At 45.0% G+C, this 23634-nt stretch overlaps 2 protein-coding genes and 1 pseudogene across 5 annotated transcripts in view; 2 read left to right on the plus strand and 1 right to left on the minus strand.

Moving 5' to 3' along the window:
* The window catches only part of SPG11 (SPG11 vesicle trafficking associated, spatacsin), a 118647-nt gene extending 108354 nt beyond the window's left edge, over positions 1-10293 (plus strand). For 3 of the 4 annotated variants that reach the window (XM_032175457.2, XM_032175461.2, XM_032175462.2), the window contains one exon: positions 357-621. In XM_032175457.2, coding sequence (XP_032031348.1) covers positions 357-442 — 86 coding nt within the window. In that variant the 3' untranslated portion in view covers positions 443-621. Of the gene's footprint in view, positions 1-356; positions 622-10092 lie in introns of those variants that run through there. The other variant, XM_032175458.3, reaches the window with a different exon arrangement.
* Positions 1-20740, minus strand: part of EIF3J (eukaryotic translation initiation factor 3 subunit J) — a 32585-nt gene extending 11845 nt beyond the window's left edge. The window contains exons 1-5 of the mRNA XM_032175466.2: positions 20571-20740; positions 20381-20484; positions 4951-5005; positions 4372-4463; positions 900-1014 (exon numbers count right to left, since the gene is read on the minus strand). Coding sequence (XP_032031357.1) covers positions 900-1014; positions 4372-4463; positions 4951-5005; positions 20381-20484; positions 20571-20616 — 412 coding nt within the window. The 5' untranslated portion in view covers positions 20617-20740. The remainder of the gene's footprint in view (positions 1-899; positions 1015-4371; positions 4464-4950; positions 5006-20380; positions 20485-20570) is intronic.
* LOC116481589 (uncharacterized) lies at positions 20719-21326 on the plus strand (annotated as a pseudogene).
* The last annotated feature ends 2308 nt before the right edge of the window (positions 21327-23634 follow it).

Below are 23634 nucleotides of genomic sequence, written 5' to 3' on the forward strand. Positions count from 1 at the left end.
AGACCTGCCAAGTATACAGTGGTGCACAGGAACATTCACAGCAACTCCTGATATTTGTACAGATCCACTGACAGATAAGGTCATACTTCCCCATGAAAAGGAAAACAATCACTACAGTCAGCCTGTTGATCTGTTTTAGAGTAGAGAAAGTATGAAAGTAGGGGAGGGGTATCAATAACTAGAGCTTTCCTTCTTGGCTATAAATTTCAGTGATTTAACTGTTTCAACATGATCTTATACTCTGAAAAGTACTCAACAGGTAACGAACGATAACTTGGTTAAATGAAGTGAGGGCTTTGACTATTTCTCTAGCCATGTCTCTTACTCTGGAACACTCTGAATGTATCTATTTATAGGATCCTGCACTTTTATCTCATGCACTAACCACAGCTGCAGACACCGCGCAAAGAAATGGAGGCCCTCTAAAGATAGGGCATGGTAAGGGCAAAGGAGGATTGCAGAAGGAAATGACATTGAGCACAAGAAGGCACAGCAAAAGGTGCATGCCTCACCTGGAGCAACATCCTACTGTCTAAGTCTTAAGACAACAGGACAGCCCTACAGTCCATTTCAAAGCTACAGACCTCACATTTCATGCAAATTTCATCCAGCTGATAAAAATATTCTATGCAGTAGTGTACTTCATCTGAGTCTACTCCTTTTTGCCCTTCTTGCTCTGCTATAAATGACTTATCTTAATAATCTTTTACTCAAAACAATTATTCAAAAATCTGAACATGTAATGAAATCTCAAATATACACGGAGATTAAAAACTGCTTTCTAATATCTACATTAGCCAGTATCATGTTTCTTTTAAGAAAAGGAGATGTTTTCTGAACTTTCTGGGTCTTCACCTGTAACCGTTTAATACTGTATTGCAATCATACTCCCGTCTTACCAAAAGTTTCCTTTGCTAATTCGAGGTCTGACTCTTCCTGTAATTTCTTTAGCCGCAGTTTATCTGCTAATTGTTCTTCTGGTGTTAGTACTTTAGGTTCTTCAGGTTCTTCTAACTAAAATGAAACCAAAGTTTTTAAAAAGCACTGGGATTATGATGCACTCAGTACCTTTCTGTATTGTACGAATTCTTAAATAAGCGTATATAATTATAAATAAAAGCGAACATTGGTAATTACCGTTTCAGGCATTCTTCTAAACACTTTAGATTTTTTTTCTTTTTTTTTTTTTTTAAGACAGACGCTCACTCTGCCACCAAGGCTGGAGCGCAGTGGCACGATCTACGCTCATTGCAACCTCTGCCTCCTGGATTCAAGTGATTCTCATGCCTCAGCCTCCTGAGTAGCTGGGATTACAGGCGTGCGCCACCACATCCAGCTAATTTTTGTAGTTTTAGCAGTGATGGGGTTTCACCATGTTGGCGAGGCCGGTCTTGAACTCCTGGCCTCAAGTGATCTGCCCGCCTCAGCCTTCCAAAGTGTTGGGATTACAGGTGTGGGCCACTGTACCCAGTCCACTTTAGGTATCCTTAACCCAATTTTAAAGATAAGCAATGGAGGCACAAAGAAACAACCTGCCCAAAATAATAGAAGGTAACACAGCTGGTAATGTGACAGATTTGTACCCAGGAAGACTGGGGTTACTTCTATAGCCTTTTTTAAAAAAAAGGAATTGAGACTGTGGACAAGGTAAAAATACTATTTTCATACACTGCTACTAAAACTATATTGGAAAAACCTTTCTAGGGCAACTTGGTAATATGTATCAAGTCTTTTTTTTTTTTTTGAGACGGAGTCTCTCTCTGTCGCCCAGGCTGGAGTGCAGTGGCACAATCTCGGCTCACTGCAAGCTCCGCCTCCCGGGTTCACGCCATTCTCCTGCCTCAGCCTCTCCGAGTAGCTGGGACTACAGGCACCCGCCACCACGCCCGGCTAATTTTTTTGTATTTTTAGTAGAGACGGGGTTTCACCGTGGTCTCAATCTCCTGACCTTGTGATCCGCCTGCCTCGGCCTCCCAAAGTGCTGGGATTACAAGCGTGAGCCACCGCGCCCAGCCAGTATCAAGTCTTAAATAATATTTTTACATGCTTTAATCAAGTATTCTACTTCCAGGTATTTACCTTAAGAAATAAGATGCACACAAATTTGTAAGCCCAAGAATGTACATTAGAGTATTATTCATAATTTCAAATAAATTTACAGACAACCTAAATGTCCAACAGAATGGTTCAAAACATTTCCCCTTTTCATCATATTGTATAATTATAAAATTATCACTATAACAAATTTTAAAGATATAATAGTAGATGTCATTTGTTTCCCAAACCCACTTCTCTGAGATGACAGTTGACAGCTTAGTGTATATCTATCTTCTCTTTATACTGGGATATAATTATTTTTTCTTTCTTCCTTTTTTTTTTTTTTTTTGAGATGGAGTCTCGCTCTGTCGCCTGGGCTGGAGTGCAGTGGTTGTGATCTCCGCTCACTGCAAGCGCCGCCTCCTGAGTTCATGCCATTCTCCTGCCTCAGCCTCCCAGGTAGCTGGGACTACAGGCACCCACGACCAGGCCCGGCTAATTTTTTGTATTTTTTAGTAGAGACGGAGTTTCACCATGTTAGCCAGGATGGTCTCGATCTCCTGACCTTGTGATCTGCCTGCCTCGACCTCCCAAAGTGCCAGGATTACAGGCATGAGCCACCATGCCCGGCCGTTTTCTTCTTTTTTTTTTGTTTTGAGACAGGGTCTTGCTCTGTCACCTAGGCTGGACTGTAGTGGCACAGTCATGGCTCACTGCAGCCTCAACTTCCTGGGCTCAAGTGATTCTCCTACCTTAGCCTCCCAAGCAGCTGATACTACAGGCATGTGCCACCATGCCCAGCTCGTTTTTCTATTTTTTGTAGAGACGGGGTCTCCCTATGTTGTCCAGGCTGGTCTCGAATCCATGGACTCAAGCAATACTCCCATCTCAGCCTCCCAAAGCGTTGCAATTACAGGCATGAGCCACCGCGCCAGGCTGTTTTAATTTTTGAACCATGTAAATGTGTTCTGAAATAGAAAATAGGCCGGGCACAGTGGTTCACGCCTATAATCCTAGCACTCTGGGAGGCCAAGGCGGGTGGATCACCTGAGGTCAAGAGTTCGAGACCAACCTGGCCAACATGGTGAAATGCCATCTCTACTGATAATACAAAATTAGCTGGGCGTGGTAGCACACTCCTGTAGTCCCACCTACTCGGGAGACTGAGGCAGGAGAATCACTTGAACCCGGGAGAAGATCGCAGTGAGCTGAGATCACGCCATTGCACTCCCGCCTGGGCGACAAGAGTGAAACTCCATCTCTTAAAAAAAAAAAAAAAAGAAAGAAAAGAAACAGAAAATAGGCTGGACATGGTGGCTCATGCCTGTAATCCCAGCACTTTGGGAGGTTGAAGCAGGCAGATCACTTGAGGTCAGGAGTTTGAGACCAGCCCAGCCAACATGGCGAAACCCCATCTCTACTAAAAATACAAAGATTAGCCAGGCATGGTTGCATGTGCCTGTAATTCCAACCTGGGACGCTGAGGCATGACAATTGCTTGAACCTGGGAGGTGGAGGCTGCAGTGAGCCAAAATCACACCACTGCACTCCAGCCTAGGTAACAGAGTGAGACTCTGTCTAAAAACAAAAACAAACAAAAAAAAAGCAAATATTTCTGATCCTGTGCCAAATAATCAAAAACAAATACATGTATATAGCACATGGCACAGAAATGAACAATTTTTATATTTTGTTCAATATATACACTGCAAATAAAAACTAATCCTGGCCAGACGCGGTGGCTCACGCCTGTAATCCCAGCACTTTGGGAGGCCGAGGGGGGCGGATCACGAGGTCAGGAGATTGAGACCATTCTGGCCAACATGGTGAAACCCCCATCGCTACTAAAATACAAAAAATTAGCTCGCCGTGGCTCCTGTAGTCCCAGCTACTCAGGAGGCTGATGCAGGGGAATGGCTTGAATCCGGGAGGCAGAGGTTGCATTGAGCTGAGATTGTGCCACTGTACTCCAGCCTGGAGACAGAGCAAGACTCTGTCTCCAAAAAAAAAACAAAAAACAACAACAACAACAACAACAAAAACTAATCCTGCTGACTAGAATGAACTACAGGCACTGGCAAAAATCACTGACTGTAGTCACTGCACTATCATGACTGTTCTAAATGTTTGTGAAAACTTAAAAGACACTCATATATAAAACTTGATTCTGTTTTTGCAAAAACCACAAATCAATTTGTTTGGATTTTACCTATCTTATGGTATCCATTTACGGTCTTTACAGAGCCCTTCAAATTGCTACGTAATATGTGCAGCTTGTTAGAAACTATACCACTACCGACGTGAGAATTCTGTATTTTAGAAAATAGAATTTACCCTCTTTTTAATTTCTTCTTGCCTTTTCTTCTGTTGCCGTTCTTTCTCTTTTATCTTCTCTGCTATTTTTTTCTTTTCTGAAATTTTTACCTCTAGAAGTAAAAAAAAGTTTTATTCACAGTTCTACTGAGTATTTTCCAGTTTATGGATGAGACAGACATGATACTTGTATACTGTTAAGAGACCAAACCTTTCCCAGCTTCAAACAGTGATTTTTCTCACAAATAATGGGAAACTTCTGGGACTCTTCCTTCTCCTCTCTAACCCCTAAGATCCAAATATCCCTTCATATTTCCCCACTGTCCTATAGGCAGGGCTTAGATCATTCAACTATAATTAATGCCAAAACCTCTACCCTTTCCTAGTAACAAGCACTCATACAGAAATACAACAAGTATCTAATCTGATTATATTTTGAGGCGATAGAGAAAAGTTGCAGGGAAAACAGAATAAAGTGGGAATGGAAGGACACTTAGTTTCTAAATACCCAAATCTTCCATTTTGTTAGCGTTCTGTCATTTGTCTTAATACAAGTCACAAATGCTTAGCAAGACATATGGAGGGGCCCCAGTGGCTCACCTGGTTTTACTTCTGCTTCCTCTTTTTTTTCATCATCATCGTCATCCCAGTTATCCTAAAGAAAAGGACTTCCATTAATAATTCTTGCATGTTTGCTTTTCTACATGAACCTTATTATCAACTTGACTAACTCCAGAGAAATGTTTGTTGGTATTTTTTTGTACTGCATTAAATTTGTAAATCAATGTAGGGAGAAATGACATCTTATAATGCTGAGCTGCCCTAACCAAGAATAACAGCTGTCTTTCTATTTGATCAAGTACATTTTTGTATCTTTCAGAAGTGTTTTAAAGTGGTTTCCCTATTAGAGGCTCTGCGCATTTCTCTTTAGATTTATTCCTAAGTATTTCATCTTGTATGTTGCTATTATAAATAGGGTGTTTTCCTATTATGTCCTCTATGTGGCTATTATTTGTGTATAAAAACCTATTGGCAAGACCCGATCTCTGCAAAAAAAAAAAAAAATTAAAAAATTAACTGGGCGAGGTGGCATGTGCCTGTAGTCTCAGCTACTTGAGAAGCTAAGGTGGGAAGATCACTTGAGCCCAGGAGGTTAAGGCTGCAGTGAGCTATGACAGTGTCCTATCATAGTATCCTAGGCAACTCACCATCATAAAAACCCTGTCTCAAAACAAATAAACAAAAATGACTATTGGCTTTTTTATATGTTAATATCCTGCTACCTTACTGAATTCATTTATCACTTAAGTTAGATTTATCATTGCATCTCTAGGGTTTTCCAGGTATGCTACCTGGAAAACTATCTGCCAACAAAAGATAGCTTTACTTCTCTACCAATCCTTAGGCCCTCACAAGTGATTTATCTAATTGGGCCAGCTAAACCTCTAGTGCAATGTTGAACAGCAGCAGAGGTAATGGGCATCCTTGGTTTCTTGATGGAAATGCCTCTATTGTTTCCCCATGAAGTGCTATGCATCCCAACAAATTTATGCAGTAAAATTTACCAGACTTTTTTTTTTTTTTTTTGAGATGGAGTTTCGCTCTTCTTGCCAAGGCTGGAGTGCAATGGCGCAATCTCAGCTTACTGCAACCTCCACTTCCTAGGTTCAAGCAATTCTCCTGCCTCAGCTTCCCCAGTAACTGGGATTACAGGCATGCACCACCACGCCTGGCTCATTTTTTTTTTTTTTTTTTGAGACGGAGTCTTGCCCTGTCGCCCAGGCTGGAGTGCAGTGGCGTGACCTCGGCTCACTGCAAGCTCCGCCTGCTGGGTTCACACCATTCTCCCGCCTCAGCCTCCCAAGTAGCTGGGAATACAGGCACCCGCCACTACGCCCGGCTAATTTTTTGTATATTTAGTAGAGACGGGGTTTCACCATGTTAGCCAGGATGGTCTCGATCTCCTGACCTCGTGATCCACCCACCTCCCAAAGTGCTGGGATTACAGGCGTGAGCCACCACGCCCGGCTGGCTCATTTATTTTTAGTAGAAATTTTTTTTTTTTTTTTTTTTTGAGACAGAGTCTTGTTCTATCACCCAGGCTGGAATACAGTGACAATCTCGGCTCACTGCAACCTCTGCCTCCCAGGTTCAAGTGATTCTCCTGCCTCAGCCTCTCGAGTAGCTGGGATTACCAGCGCACGCCACCATGCCTGGCTAATTTTGTATTTTCAGTAGAGACAGGATTTCACCATGTTGGTCACACTGGTCTCGAACTCCTGATCTTGTGATCCGCCCACCTCGGCTTCCCAAAGTGCTGGAATTACAGGTGTGAGCCACCGTGTCTAGCCCCAGTCTTTTCTTTCATTGCCTCCGGATGGATTTCAAGTTAATAAGGAAGTCTTTTCTTGTTTTTGTGTTGTTTTGTTTTGTTTTTGAGACGGAGTTTTGCTCTTGTTGCCCAAGCTGGAGTGCAATGGCATGATCACGGCTCACTACAACCTCCACCTCCTGGGTTCAAGCAATTCCCCTGCCTCAGCCTCCCAAGCAGCTGGGATTACAGACATGCACCACCATGCCTGGCTAACTTTGTATTTTTAGTAGAGATGGGGTTTGTCCATGTTGATCAGGCTGGTCTCGAACTCCCAACTTCAGGTGATCTGCCCGCCTCAGCCTCCCAAAGTGCTAGGATTACAGGCACGAGCCACTTCGCCCAGCCAGAAAGTCTTTTCTTACACCTAAGAATTCACCCACCATTTTTTCTAGAATGTATAGGGTTTCATTGTTTTTTTTATTTAGATCTCTGATCTATTTGGAGTTTTTTTCTTGTGTATGATGTGCGACATGGATCTAATTTTATTTTTTTCCCAAATGGCTACTCAGTTGTCACAGCATCATTTAGTTAAAACCCTTTAATAAATAATGGTTTTTTTCCCTGGGCTATGGTTTGAATGTGTCCTCCAAAGTTCATGTGATGAAAACAATCTCCAATCCAACAGTGTTGAGAAGTAGGGTCTTTCAGAAATGATTAGAGGCAAAGCCCTCATGAATGGATTATTAATACCTTTATCTTAGGGGTAGATACCTGATAAAAGGATGAGTTCTGACACCTCCTGCAATCCTTTGTGCTCTTTTGCCCTTCTGCCCCAGGATAATAGAGCAAGAAGGCCCTCGCCAGATGCCAGCACCTTGATACTGGACTTCTCAGCCTCCATAACCATAAGAAATAAATCTGTTGTTTATAAAATACCCAGTCTATTGCATTCTATCACAGCAAAAAACATTTTAAGATACCCTGTGACTTACCATATACTAAATTTTCATATGTACTTGGTCTATTTCTGGGCTTTTGATCCTATCCCACTAGTCTACTGTCTCTCCATATAACAGTACCATACTGGGTTTTTTTTGGTTTTGTTTTTTGAGACGGAGTTTCACTCTTGTTGCCCAGGCTGGAGTGCAATGGCATGATCTCAGCTTACTGCAACCTCTGCCTCCTGGTTTCAAGCAATTCTCCAGCCTCAGCCTCTGGAGTAGCTGGGATTACAGGTGTCCACCACCATGCCCGGCTAATTTTTGTATTTTTAGTAGAGATGGGGTTTCTCCATGTTGACCAGGCTGGTCTCGAACTCCTGACATCAGGTGATCCACCCACCTCAGCCTCCCAAAGTGCTGGGATTGTAGGCGTGAGCCACCATGCCCAGCCTGTACTGTTTTAATTACAGAGGCTTTACAATGTATTTTAATGTCAGCTAGGGCTAGTCCTTCCTTGTAGGTTTTCAGATTTTTTAGTGTTTTCTTGGCCTTTCTTGCATGTTTGTTTTTCCATATGAACCTTCATATCAACTTACCTAACTTCATAAGAAAGCTTCTCCATTAGCAGTTAGGACAACCTAGCTGAAATCAATAGCCTCTCTGAAAGTGATTCAGTTATTAATAAATAAAAAACTGAGAGAACTTTATAGTTTTTACTTTCCCCCACATGTAAAAAGCATCCTATACTCTGGCTAATAGCTCATTTATTTCAAGGAATATTCCATATAACATAAGCCTGGTTAATGGATTAAGTCTATATAATTCTTAAGCCCACTATTAAAAAGGAGTCAGGCCGGGCAGGGTGTCTCACGCCTGTAATCCCAGCACTTTCGGAAGCTGAGGTGGGCGGATCACGAGGTCAGGAGTTTGAGACCAGCCTGGCCAACATAGTGAAACCCTGTCTCTACTAAAAATACAAAAAATTAGCTGGGCATGGTGGCAGGCACCTATAATCCCAACTATTTGGGGGCTGAGGCAGGAGAATCGCTTGAACCCAGGAGTGAGAGGTTGCAGTGAGCCAAGATTGTGCTACTGCACTCCAGCCCAGGTGACACTGTGAGACTTCGTCTCAAAAAAAAAAAAAGTCAAGGCCGGCTCATGCCTGTAATCCCAACACTTTGGGAGGCCAAGGCGGGCAGATCACCTGAGGTTGGGAATGCAAGACCAGCCTGACCAACATGGAGAAACCCCACCTCTACTAAAAATACAAAATTAGCTGGGTGTGGTGGCACATGCCTGTAATCCCAGCTACTCGGGAGGCTGAGGCAGGAGAATTGCTTGAATCCAGGAGGCAGAGGTTGTGGTGAGCCAAGATCGTGCCATTGCACTCCAGCCTGGGCAACAAGAATGAAACTCCGTCTCACAAAAAAAAAAAAAAAAAAAAAAAAAACATCAAGAGCTAATCAAGCCTTCATGGATCCCACTCTCTAACTCAGGGCACTTTAATCCCAGCACTTCGGGAGGCCAAGGCAGGCAGATCACTTGAGACCAGGAGTTCCGAGACCAGCCTGGCCAACATGATGAAACCCTGTTTATACTAAAAAATACAAAAATTAGGTGGGCATGGTGGTGCACGCCTGTAATCCTAGCCACTCAGGATGCTGAGGAATAAGAATCATTTGAGCTCAGGAGAAGTTGCAGTGAGCCAGGATCGAGCCACTGCACTCCAGCCTGGGCAACAGAGACTCTGTCTCAAAAAAAAAAAGATCTATACTCTGTTTTTTCTATGCCTAACTCAATCACTGAGCTAAATATAAACACAATTTTCTAAAAGCTCCACAGAACTTAGAAGGCTCAAGTTTAATAGAGACAGACACAGCCCTATGATTAAAGATGGCTTTAATCATAGGTAGCCTGGCCATTGTCTCAGCAACCACCAGGCACACTATGACATGCCATTTGAAGCTGAGTGGCAAGATGGCAAAAGCAGGGCAAGAGGCCCTGACACTACTAAAGAAGCAAAGGCTGACTAGTATGACTAATATGCCACACTATGACACCAAGCTTCTGGTTTCATAACACGACAGATCACAAATTTGTATCAGTCTAGGAATATAAACTAACCAAGCCTTGATTCTTAATAAAAATCTCTAAGTCCACTAAAGAAATTAAAAATTCAACATCCTGATTAAGGCCGTCATACAGTCTGCAAGCGTAATTAAAGGAACTTTGTATTAAAAAGTAAGTGTATTTTTACATTCATCTTACTTCAGCAATTTAACCCACAGCTCGCAGTTTTAACAGATTGAAAGCAAACCAGCTAGTCATTATTTGAGTAACTGTGATACTAGAGTTAGGAATTAGAGATCAAACGTTTGTATTTCGCCGTTAGTTTGCTAAGTGCTATACATCACAGTACAAAAGGAACCAAAGAGCTAAAAATAAAAGTGAATTACTAAGCATTTTTTGTTGTTTAAATCTTCACAGAACACAGGAAGGCTGGATCTGTGAGTGATATGCGGCAGTGTTTCATATAGGAGGACCATTTGCTTACTTCCAGAAGATGCATATTTACAACCCTTCTGAGAAACAGGTGTAGTAACAAGGTTAATTCTCACAACAGTCCTGTAAGGAAGGTAGTGTTATTCCCCCATTTTACAGAAAAGGAAACTGAGGCCCAGACATAGCCATCCCACAATCTCAGTGAAAAACTAAGGGACCTGCTCTGAATGGACCAAAGTTCTTTAAAGTGTCATAGGTATAAAGTTACAGTTAGAAGAATAAGTTCTGGTGTTCTGTTACCCAGTAGGGTGATTACAGCTAATAACAATGTTGTATATTTCAAGATAGTTCCATGAGAAAATTTTGAATGTTAACATCACAAAGAAATGATAAATGTTTAAAGTGACGAAATGGTAATTACAATGTATACATGCATTGAAACATCACAATATACCCCATAAATATGTACATTATGTGCCAATTATAAAAAATAATTTTTAAAAAGTTTTAAATAACTAAACATTTGACTGACCTTTTTATTGAAAATAAAATGATTTACTTTTTAAAAAAGCATGTTTTAAACACTTGCATACAAAGTTCATGGTTTAGTAGAGTTCAATTCACTGTAATAAAGCAGCTTACAACACATCTTTAGAGTAACATGCTGAGATACATCCTTTAAATGCATACATGTAAACAGCTTCATTTAAGGCTTTAAACACAATGTTAAGGAAGGTCTTTAAAAAGCATGTTTTAAACACTTGCTTACAAAATTCACAGTCTGGTAAACAATTTAATTCGCTGGAATAAAGCAGCTTACAATGCGAAATAATAATAAAAATAGTATTATAGTGGCCGGGCGCGGTGGCTCACGCTTGTAATCCCAGCACTTTGGGAGGCCGAGGCGGGCAGATCACGAGGTCAGGAGATCGAGACCACAGTGAAACCCCGTCTCTACTCAAAATACAAAAAATTAGCCGGGCGTAGTGGCAGGCGCCTGTAGTCCCAGCTACTCGGAGAGGCTGAGGCAGGAGAATGGCGTGAACCCGGGAGGCGGAGCTTGCAGTGAGCCAAGATTGCGCCACTGCACTCCAGCCTGGGCGACAGAGCGAGACTCCGTCTCAAAAAAAAAAAAAAAAAATAGTATTATAGTAAATATGACTTCTTCCCTGAGTCCTGAAGTATAAAATAACTAACTGGGAACTAAGTCCCTCTCCTGGGAACTCTGGGAATCTCATTAAAGAGAAGGATTATTACACATATTAAGATATGCCCAGCTAGAGGTATACTGGTTACCAACCTTCTCACCTTAAATTGCCTGTAGTGGTTCTCTACTGATCTTTTTTTTTTTTTTTTTTTTGTGGGAGTCTCACTCTGTCGCCAGGCTGGAGTGCAGTGGCGCAATCTCAGCTCACTGCAACCTCCACCTCCTAGGTTCAAGCAATTCTCCTGCCTCAGCCCCCTGGTTAGTTGGGACTACAGGTATGCACCACCATGCCCAGCTAATTTGTGTTTTTAGTAGAGACCGGGTTTCAGCATGTTGGCCAGGATAATCTTGATCTCTTGACTTCGTGATCCGCCCGCCTCAGCCTCCCAAAGTGCTAGGATTACAGGCGTGAGCCACCGTGCCTGGCCCCTCCCACCTTTTTTATTTATTTATTTTTTTTTTTTGAGATGGAGTTTCACTCTTATTGCCCAGGCTGGAGTGCAATGGCACCATGTCGGCTCACTGCAACCTCTGCCTCCTGGGTTCAAGCGATTCTCCTGCCTCAGCCTCCCAAGTGGCTGGGATTACAGGCATGTGCCACCACAAACTGGCTAATTTTGTATTTTTAGTAGAGACGCGTTTCTCCATGTTGGTCAGGCTGGTCTTGAACTCCTGACCTCAGGTGATCCACCTGCCTCCGCCTCCCAAAGTTTTGGGATTACAGGTATGAACCATCACGCCCGGCCAGTTTTCTACTAATTTTAAGAAACTGGGCCAGATGTGCTAGCTCACGCCTGTAATCCCAACACTTTGGAAGGCCAAGGCGGGTGGAATACCTGAGGTCAGGAGTTCAAGACCAGCCTGGCCAACATGGCAAACCCCTGTTTCTACTAAAAATACAAAAAAAATTAGCAGGGCGTGGTGGTGTGCACCTGTGGTCCCAGCTATTCAGGAGGCTGATGCCCAAGAATCACTTTGAACCCGGGAGGCAGAGGTTGCAGTGAGCTGAGATCACGCCACTGCACTCCAGAGCCTGGGTGACAGAGAAGGCCTCTGTCTAAAAAAAAAAAAAAAAAAAAAAAAAAGAAAAGAAAAGAAAAAAGAAAAAAGCTGGTCTGCCTCTGGTACTACGAGGTCAAGAAGTAAGAAGTATGGCTGAAGCCGGGCACAGTGGCTCACACTTGTAATCCCGGCACTTTGGGAGGCCGAGGCGGGCGGATCACGAGGTCAGGAGATCGAGACCACGGTGAAATCCCGTCTCTATTAAAAATACAAAAAATTAGCCAGGCGTGGTGGCGGGCACCTGTAGTCCCAGCTACTCAGAGAGGCTGAGGCAGGAGAATGGCATGAACCCGGGAGGTGGAGTTTGCAGTGAGCCGAGATTGCACCACTGCACTCCAGCCTGGGCGACAGAGCAAGACTCCGTCTCAAAAAAAAAAAAAAAAAGAAGTATGGCTGAAAATAGGGAGCTCCATCTCAATACCCGAAGGTAAAGAAACAAACTCAACATAGGAGCATTTTTATTTAATGTTGATGCTCTTCAGTTACCCTTCCCAGAAAAATATCACCCCAACCCCACCCATATCACTGCTCCCTCAGTACATTCACACCAACTCTATGTCCACCTCTATCCCTGTCCCTAGTTTCTCCCATCAAAGCATAAACCTTACCCCAGACACACATCAATGCAGACATAATGAAGCTACCTAGACATTCCCTACTCCATCACAGAACAGATTTTAGTAGCAAAAGAAGTGATTCTGGCCAGGCACGGTGACTCATGCCTGTAATCCCAGCACTTTGGGAGACCAAGGCAGGCGGATCACGAGGTCAAGAGATCGAGACCATCCTGGCCAACATGGTAAAACCCCATCTCTACTAAAAATACAAAAATTAGCTGGGTGTCGTGGCACACACCTGTAGTCCCAGCTACTTGGGAGGCTAAGGCAGGAGAATCGCTTGAACCCAGGAGGCGGAGGTTGCAGTAAGCCGAGATTGCGCCACTGCACTCCAGCCTGGAGACAGAGTGAGACTCCGTCTCAAAAAAAAAAAAAAAATCCGGGTGCAGTGGCTCACGCCTGTAATCCCGACACTTTGGGAGGTTAAAGCAGGTGGATCACCTGAGGTCGGGAGTTTCGAGACCAGCTTAACCAACATGGAGAAACCCCATCTCTACTAAAAATACAAAATTAGCCGGGTGCGGTGGTGCATGCCTGCAATCCCAGCCACTCAGGAGGCTGAGACAGGAGAATCACTTGAACCCAGTAGGCGAAGGTTGCAGTAAGCTGAGGTCGTGCCATTGCACTCCAGCCTGGGCAACAAGAGCGAAACTCCGTCTCAAAAAAAAAAAAAAAGAAGTGGTTCCTATCAACATGTCCCAAGAAGAACCATGACATCTGCTCCTCAATTCATAAAAGGACCATCCGAACCTTGACTGTCGCTCTCTCCCCAAAGTGCTTACAAGTCTGCCCTGAAGTTACTACCAAACTAGCACTAAGCCCCTAAAGAAAGGAGCGTAGTAAGTGTCAGCAAAAAGAGACTGGTCACACTTCCAAACAGATGTAATTATAAAAGCAAAAGACCAGGTAGCTTTCCCCAGGAAATTAGAGTTTTTATTTCCATAGTTATAAAATTAAGTGTCTGAAAAGTAGATTTAAGGTAGAATGTTCACCACGCTGCTTCAAAAAATATGCCCAATTTTCTTTTTTTTTTTTTTTGAGACAGAGTCTTGCTCTGTCACCCAGGCTGGAGTGCAGTGGCACGATCTCAGCTCACTGCAAGCTCCGCCTCCTGGGTTCACGCCATTCTCCTGCCTCAGCCTCTCCGAGTAGCTGGGACTACAGGCGCCCGCCACCACGCCCGGCTAATTTTTTGTATTTTTAGTAGAGACGGGGTTTCACTGTGTTAGCCAGGATGGTCTTGATCTCCTGACCTCGTGATCCGCCCGCCTTGGCCTCCCAAAGTGCTGGGATTACAAGCGTGAGCCACCCCGCCCGGCCCGACCAATTTTCTGTAAACATCAGAAGTTTGTAAATTCCAGCAGCAAATTCAGATAAAATGTAAAAAGGGTTCCTAGAGAAACAGCTAAAATTAACATTTAAAATAGGAAGCAAGTCTACAACTCACTTCAAAGAGCCCTAAATGGTTATTTGGTTCAAGAGACTACCTAGGAACATCCAATTAAATCCTTTACCCAATTATTTTTGGCAGCCAATTAATCTTTCAACTATAATATCCAATTTATCTTCAAAAGAATCACCCAGGCTGCTCTCCTAAAATGGCTAGCTTCTTAGAATAGGGCCTGTTTATAAACTACTTGGCTTATCTATACTCTTGCCCTGCAGATACACACCCATCTTTTAAGCTATTTCTATGAAAGAGATGGCTGCTTTTTAACTTTAAAACCTGCTTCCAAATTGAACACAACTAAGTATCAGAAGCAAAGCAGAAAACTTTAAATCTTGCTTTCTTTTTATTTCTAACAATGTGGCCAGTAGTTAGCTGGTTCTGTCTTCATAATATAAAACTACATTATGTCACATGCAATGAGAACACATTTAGGGCTGAAAATGCTTTCCAACTTAAGCAAGATGTATTTATAGATTGTCAAATAGAAGTAGCTTCAAACGAGCAATAAAACTCTTTTGCCCTATAACAACAGCCTAGGAACTAACATATACTCCTTCTCCTTTTTTCTTTAAATAATTTGGTTTAGGTAAAACATAATCTCTTGCTGGGGAAAAAAAAAAAGCCTTTAATTGGTGTTCTGTAAGCTGTGCAGTTCTACTCAGAGAACTCAGAACTGTGCAACGAGATCTTGGCAAGGGTAGACTTCCCAGCAAACTTCAGTTTTTTAAAAGCCAAAATGTTCTTCCACCATCTCAGAACTATGCTGGGTGCCTAGAAGCCAAGGTGCCCACCTTAGTAAATTCTACTTCATTTAATTCAATTCATTAAGCTTTTAACATACTACAATGGATCAGCACTCAGCTGAGTTCCATCTCAATGCCTACCTGTCTCATATTCAGGACAGTTATCAATCTACTTTAAATTCCTGGCTAAGCAATATCAAGACACTGAACACTAAACAAGTGGTTTATTTACAATGATCCATCATGACAAGAAAATATTTTTCAGTAACAAACATGCTTCCTAATTCAAAACTTGCTAGTTTATAAAAGTGGCAGGGTATGAAATGATATGACTGAGATTTTCTTGAAAATAATCTGGTTGGAGGAGGAAAGTTGGGATACAGAGGAGACAAGACTGGTCACTGGTTTATTAAATGTTTCTCTCTACTGCATGTTTGGAATTTTTCATAAGTTACACATACACACACTCTCTTCAAAATATCCATTTTCTGGCAAAATGCCCACCTTCTGGGTATTTCCTAGTAATTTCACATTTCTGTAAAATACAGATCCTGTTCTTTAGAAGTTGTTTCCAACCCCTGAAAAATGTCCTTATCTGGTAGATTCAAACTATTTATTGAAATAGGATCCTAACAGAGGGTGAATGAGTAGGACAAGAGAGGCTCAACTAAATCTGTTCTTCAGGATCGCTCTCTTTAAATGTGTTGGGGTCTTGCTATGTTGCCCAGGCTGGCGTCAAACTCCTAGGCTCAAGCAATCCTCTTGCCTCAGCCTCTTCAGGATCTTTTAAAAGAAATGCTACATGATTACAGAGGCAAATGCCTGAGATGGCTGAACACAGCTAGAAGTTTCTGCAAACTCTGTACCCTCTGCATAAATCTAGCTTCTAAACTGTTCTACTGAAATGCTAGGAGACTAGTAAAATGGAGCAAAAGTTATGTTGTCCTTGCTTCCAGTAAGTACTCACTGCCTTCTCAGTCAACACATCCTACGTATCATACCAGCAATGGGGAAGGAGTCAAATACGCCAAGTGAACAGTTCTTCCCACTGCCTCTGCACAATTATCAGGATAGTAAAAAAGGTAAATAAAGCCAGGGTGATGGGAAAGTATGCTCCCAAGTTCTCATCTTTTTAACTGGGGAAAAGCATAGCCTTTTCTCACCATATATATTAACAGTTGTACAGTTTCACCTAAGTCCACTTCTGCCACTGCCAGACAGCTATTTGAAAAGTCAAGGACAGCAAAATACTAAGTCTGCTAAATGATAGTAAAGTGCTGGAGCAAATTATAATAACAAAAACATCAGTTTTCTTTTCATTTCCCAGGACATTACAAATGACATTAAACCTGTATTTTTAAAGGTTAAGTACTAGATGCTGACATAAACAGAAGATCTCACGGAAACTAAGCCTTGTCTGCAACTCCTCATAAAAAGTACAAAAACATAAGAATTCAGAAATTTGGTGATATGGCTGAGCCTGCTGGCTCACGCCCATAATCCCAGCATTTTAGGAGGCTGAGGAGGATAGATCACTTGAGCCCAAGAGTTCGAGACCAGCCTAGGCAACTTGGCGAAACTCCAACTCTACCAAAAACACAAAAATTAGCCAGTCTCACAAATCTGTCTCAAAATAAATAGGCCAGGTGCAGTGGCTCACACCTGTAATCCCAGCACTCTGGGAGGCCGAGGCGGGAAGATCACTTTGACCTCAGGAGTTTCAGACCAGCCTAGGTAACATGGCGAAACCCTGTCTCTACAAAAAAAAAAAAAAAAAAAAAAAAAAATATGTATATATATATATATATATATAGCCAGGCGCGGTGGCTCACGTCCGTAATCCCAGCACTTTGGGAGGCTGAGGCGGGTGGATCACAAGGTCAGGAGTTCAAGACCGGCCTGGCCAAGATGGTGAAACCCCGTCTCTACTAAAAATACAAAAATTAGCTGGGTGTGGTGGTGGGCACTTGTAATCCCAGCTACTCGGGAGGCTGAGGCAGAGAATTGCTTGAACCTGGGAGGCGGAGGTTGGAGTGAGCCGAGATCGTGCCACTGCACTCCAGCCTGGGCGACAGAGCGAGACTCTACCTCAAAAAAAAAAAATATATATATATATATATATGTGTGTGTGTGTGTGTATAAAAATTAGCTGGGCATGACGGTGCACCTGTAATCCCAGCTACTAGAAAGGCTGAGGCTGGCCGGGCGCAGTGGCTCACGCTTGTAATCCCAGCACTTTGGGAGGCCGAGGCGGGCGGATCACGAGGTCAGGAGATCGAGACCACGGTGAAACCCCGTCTCTATTAAAACTACAAAAAAATTAGCCGGGCGTGTTGGCGGGCGCCTGTAGTCCCAGCTACTCGGAGAGGCTGAGGCAGGAGAATGGCGTGAACCCGGGAGGCGGAGCTTGCAGTGAGCCGAGATTGCGCCACTGCACTCCAGCCTGGGCAACAGAGCGAGACTCCGTCTCAAAAAAAAAAAAAAAGAAAGGCTGAGGCTGGAGAATCACTTGAACCCGGGAGGCGGAGGTTGCAGAGATTGTGCACTCCAGCCTGGGAGACAGGGTGAGACCTTGTCTCAAAAAATTAGATGAATAGATAAATTGTTTTAAGTTAAAAGAAAAAAGAAATTTAGCACTAAAACAGCAACTGGGGCCTGGTGTGGTGGCTCACGCCTGTAATCCCAGCACTTTGGGAGGCCAATGCAGGCAGATCACAAGGCCAGGAGATTGAGACCATCCTGGCTAACACGGTGAAACCCCGTCTCTACTAAAAATACAAAAAGTTAGCCGGGCGTGGTGGCGGGCACCTGTAGTCCTTGGGAGGCTGAGGCAGGAGAATGGAGTGAACCCGGGAGGCGGAGCTTGCAATGAGCGAAGATTGTGCCACTGCACTCCAGCCTGGGCGACAGAGCGAGCCTCCATCTCAAAAAAAAAAGAGCAACTGGACAAGATAATCTTTGTGGTCCCTTACAACTTGTAAATATCCAAAACTTGTTCCAAGTGATCAGAATTACATTGATCAGAGGCTGGGTGAGGTGGCTCACGCCTATAATTCCAGCACTTTAGGAGGCCAAGGCGGGCAGATCACCTGAGGTCGGGAATGCAAGACCAGCCCAACCAACATGGCAAAACCCCGTCTCTACTAAAAATACAAAATTAGCCAGGCGTGGTGGTGCGTGCCTGTAATCCCAGCTACTTGGGAGGCTGAAGCAGGAGAATCGCTTGAACCCGGAAGGTGGAGGTTGCAGTGAGCCGAGATCGCTCCACTGCACTCCAGCCTGGGCAACAAGAGTGAAACTCCATCTCAAAAAAAAAAAAAAAAAAAAAAAAAAAAAAATATAATCCCAGCACTTTGGGAGGCCGAGGCGGGCGGATCACGAGGTCAGGAGATCAAGACCACGGTGAAACCCCGTCTCTACTAAAAATACAAAAAAAAAATTAGCCGGGCGCGGTGGCGGGCGCCTGTAGTCCCAGCTACTCGGAGAGGCTGAGGCAGGAGAATGGCGTGAACCTGGGACGCGGAGCTTGCAGTGAGCCGAGATTGCGCCACTGCACTCCAGGCTGGGCGACAGAGCGAGACTCCGTCTCAAAAAAAAAAAGAATTATATTCATCAAGATCGATACCATTTAGATCCCTTAATCCCAAGGAAGTTATTCCATGACATTAGTCTAGACTATCCATTAAAACTTCATTTTCTGCAACTTCTTTCCTAATATCTCTAATCTTTTCTCTGCATTTGTTAATTTATTCCCAAATTTCATAACAGATATCTTAATTGCCACTTCCTATATGCATGGAAAAAAATGAAAGGGCCAATATGAACCCAAGGCTCAAAACTGAAAATCTGCTACAATGTAGAGGGTAACTAATATCTTGTAATGCGGCTGGTAACCAAATCTAGTCCCATGTTTCTACAACACGTAAATAAAGCATCTAAGTGTCTTCAAACAATAATCAGTCGATTTATTAACTTCAATGTGTGCAAAGCTCACAACATTCTTGAACCTCAGGCTGTCAATAAATTGGACATCCACACATTCAACCTCATCGGACTGGGAAGAGAAGAGGAAAACTCAAAACAACATCCCTATTAAGTTCATAGTGATTATCTAGCTTAAACTTTTCAGCTCAGGCAGGATTTGTAGGGTTCTCCGTTTGTGTTTATAAATTAGGAGAAATTCACTAAATTAGGCAAAACCACAAAAAAAACATTTTCCATTTCACACAAAACTTTATCTGCACAAATATAACAAGATTTTGAGAACTTTGTTAATAAGAGTCTTAACATTTTGGATTTGAGACTTCTGTAATTACTGTAAAAAAAAAAAAACACGTAGAAGTAAATGTCACTTAAAGCTGCATAATGAACCCTTCGAAGTTTTCAAAATAAACGACTGAGGTAAAAATGGTTATCTACAAGGCATAGACAAAAAAACAATAACAAAAAAAAAAACCAGGGGCCCGTCATCTACAATCACCACCAAATCTTCAATATTTCCTTAGGAGTCGTATGTGTGTAGTTGAGTAACTGTCGTCTCTCCATTTCTCAGGTCACGGTGTGAACTACCTGGGTTTCTGTCCACTAACTGCGGGCTATCTCAGTGTTCAGTTCATTCTTTTTACCACAGGGTGGGGGAAGGGAGAGCCAAAAGTTATTTCCCTTTACTGTTTCTAGCTGTCTCGTGTGGGAAAAAAAGATTGAAATTCAACCACAATATTCCACTCATCTAATCCCTCGAACAAACTGTATAAGCAGACCTCAGGGTCATAAATGAGTTACTGGCCCTGGGCTGACCTGAGCTCGAAAAGACAGGCAAGTTTCAAGCCTTTCCATATGGATAAGCTACAAGGCTCAATTTCCAACTTCCCGGTCTCATTCCTGCGAGAGGCTCCCAACCGCGAAGCTTGCACGTGGGCCGACCCGGCCGATGCTGTCACCTTTCGTCGCCAGCCGGCAGGTGGGATCCAGGCTGGAGAGCAGACCCTCAACCGGCGAGGGAGTCCGGGAGGCCATGCTGCCAGTCTTCGGCCCACACATGGCCGGCAAACCGAGGGGAAGAGAGCACCGCCAGGCCCTAGGCTCGCGCCTGGACCCACGGCCCGCAGGCCCCGGCAGCGCCCCAGGGCCCAGAGTCGGCTGGCAACAGCGCCAGCCCGCTACCGCGCTGCCCGGCGCCCTAGCCCGTACCCACCTTGACGTCCTCGTCCTCGTCCTCGCCTTCCCAGCGGTCCCCGCCGGCAGTGCCGCCGCCCCCCACCTTCCGCACTGGGTCTTCCACAGAGAACGCGTCGGCGTCTACGGAAGAGAGCGAGCCGCGTTAGTGCCTGCCACTGCGTGGGGCCGGCGCCGGCCCGGGCCCTGCCCCAGCAACTTCTCCTCACCCCAGGAGTCCGAGTCCCCCGCCGCCGCCGCCGCCGCGGCCGCCATCTCGAGCCGGGTGTGAGTGTGTGTGAGAGGGAGAGCTAACGAGGAGTTAGCACGGCGGAGGTGAGTCACTGGATTTGCTCTCGTTGGCCGGCGCGGAGCAGGATGGGACCGTGGCTGACTGTGCGCCGAGCCGAGGCCACGCCCCCTCAGGCGGCGGCGGCGGCGGCGACGGGCGCGGGTAAGAAGTGGGCGGGGACCGCGGTCGGCGCTGCGGGGCGGAGGGAGAGGCGGAGGGAGGGGCAGAGGGAGGGGCGGAGGGAGGGGCGGAGGGAGGGGCGGAACGAGCAGAGGGAGGGGCGGAACGTGCAGGGGGAGCGGCGGAACGAGCAGAGGGAGGGGCGGAACGAGCAGAGGGGGCTGAGGAGTGCTGGGTTGGGCTTCCAGCTCCCTGCAATGCAGAACAGTACTGGAGTTCGTGGAGCTGGAAGACCGCCAACCGACTGTGGGCCCCGGGCAGGAAACGTAAGTGCCAGGAAGTTAGCAGGGTGGTTCTTTGGCTGGCGCCTGAACCTCGCCAGTCTTCGTCGCCCCTCCCCTGTCAACGCCTACCCCGCTTCGACCCGAGGGTGCGCTGTCCCTCTGGTCACTGTGATCACCGTCCATGGCCGCCTGCGGATACCCACGCCGCGCTCAGAAGAGGGCTCTGAGGCAGTGCCTGTGGGGGCGGTGGCCGGGCTTCCGGGACCCCAGAGGGAGTCGTCGCGCGCTAGGTGGAGGGGACCCCTCTGGAATCCGGCGGGCTCCGGGCGCAGATGCAGGAGCGAGTGGGGAGAGCCGCGTTCCTGGCATGTTTGCCTCGAGTTAGTCACGAAGGAATCGAAGAGAGCCTCAGTCTTCGAGGCTTTTCCCTTCCTGTGAGCCCCTTTGAGGCCAGCACATTGATTTTTTTTTTTCTTTCGCAGAACAATTTCGGACCTCCTGGGGTCTATGCTAGGTATAAGGTGTATCTTTGTCCTCCATGAAGTAGCAAAGATAGACATGTAAACAAATTTCGACACTGTGATGACTGCCACAAAAAGCAGCATTATGGGGTTGAATGTAAAAGGATAACACTAGCGGCGGCGGGGGCCGGAGGATGAAGGAAGGCTTCCTGAGGTAGGCGCTGGCGAAACTGAAGTTGGAGAGAGCAAGTGGCATTTGCTGAAGTGCATTTCCGGTAGAAAGAACTCCAGTGGTCCCTCACCTGACTGAGTGGCGCAGTCAGAGATAAATGGAACAGGTACACTGACCAGAAAGGGCAAGATGGACTAAACTTCGCCGTTGGGCCACTGGGCTCCCCCGCAGGATTTTAAAGGGCTAGCCAGTGGATGGATTTTGTTTTGTTTTGTTTTGTTTTGTTTTGTTTTGTTTTGTTTTGTTTTGTTTGAGAAGGAGTCTCGCTCTTTCACCCAGGCTGGAGTGCAGTGGGCGTAGCTGGGACTACAGGCGCCCGCCACCTCGCCCGGCTAATTTTTTGTATTTTTATTTTTATTTTATTTATTTTTTTTTTTTTGAGACAGAGTCTCGCGCAGTGGCGCGATCTCGGCTCACTGCAAGCTCCGCCTCCCGGGTTCACGCCATTCTCCTGCCTCAGCCTCTCCGAGTAGCTGGGACTACAGGCGCCCACCACCACGCCCGGCTAATTTTTTGTATTTTTAGTAGAGACAGGGTTTCACCGTGGTCTCGATCTCCTGACCTCGTGATCCGCCCGCCTCGGCCTCCCAAAGTGCTGGGATTACAAGCGTGAGCCACCGCGCCTGGCCTTACATATTTGAGTACTATAGTTAGTTTAAGAGACGGGCCATTTTCACCTAGGATGGTCTCGACTCTGACCTCTGATCCCCCCTGCCTCCAATCTGAATGGGCGGACCACCCCCCGGCCTTCGCTTTTTATTTTCAAATATGTATTACGCGAACTTGGTACAACATTCGTGTGATAAAAAGGTAGATACGTGGGCAGGACACGGTGGCTCAGCCTGTAATCCCAGCACTTTGGGAGGCCGAGATGGGCGGGTCACTTGCTGTCAGGAGTTCGAGACCAGCCTGGCCAACATGGTAAAACCCCCGCCTCTACTAAAAATACAAAAATTACCTGGGCGTGGTGGCGGCGCGCCTGTAATCCCAACTACTAGGGAGGCTGAGGCAGGAGAATCGCTTGAACCCGGGAGGCGGAGGTTGCAACAGTGAGCCGAGATCGCGCCACTGCACTCCAGCCTGGGCGACAGAGTTAGACCCGTCTCAAAAAAAAACAAAAAAGGTAGATACAATGATCAGCTGCTCCGCTCCGTTCTTTCTAGTGGTAACCATTGTTCCCCCTTTCTGGTGTATCTTTTCAGAGTCTACAAATAAACATTTTATAAAGATGGTCCTTCAATACATATTCTACAGCCCAGTTAAAATGTGAGAGGCCATGATCTACAGGCAGCCATTTATAAAGGTGGATTGGATTTTATAAAGATTGTCCTTCAATACATATTCTACAGCCCAGTTAAAATATGAGAGGTCATGATCTACAGGCAGCCATTTATAAAGGTGGATTGGGGCCAGGCACGGTGGCTCACGTCTGTAATCCCGGCAATCTGGGAGGCCAAAGTGGGAGGATCGCTTGAGCCCAGGAGTTCGAGACCAACCTGGCCAACATGGTGAGACCCCATCTCTACAAAAATATATATATATCCAGGCATAGTGGTGTGCACCTGTGGTCCTGTGGTCCCAGCTACTCAGGAAGCTGAGGCAGTCGAGGCTGCAGTGAGCCACGTTCTGGCCACTACACTCCAGCCTGGGCATCAAAGTGACAAGACCAAAAAAAAAAAAAAAAAATGTGGATTGGAAGGAGGCAAGAAAGAAGGCAGGAAAAGGATGGAATGTAAGTCCCAAGGACACAATCTTACTCACAATTGTATCTCCAACATTTGGCATAGTGCCTAATACATATTTTATGAATTAATTAAATGAGAAGAACACAAGCCTAAATTAAGGCAATGGCAATGGAGAAGAAGAAACCAACTTGAGAAATATTTAAAGGTCATTGTCAATGGA

This window comes from Hylobates moloch, unplaced genomic scaffold (assembly GCF_009828535.3).
Source record: "Hylobates moloch isolate HMO894 unplaced genomic scaffold, HMol_V3 SCAFFOLD_14, whole genome shotgun sequence".
Taxonomy (NCBI): domain Eukaryota; kingdom Metazoa; phylum Chordata; class Mammalia; order Primates; family Hylobatidae; genus Hylobates; species Hylobates moloch.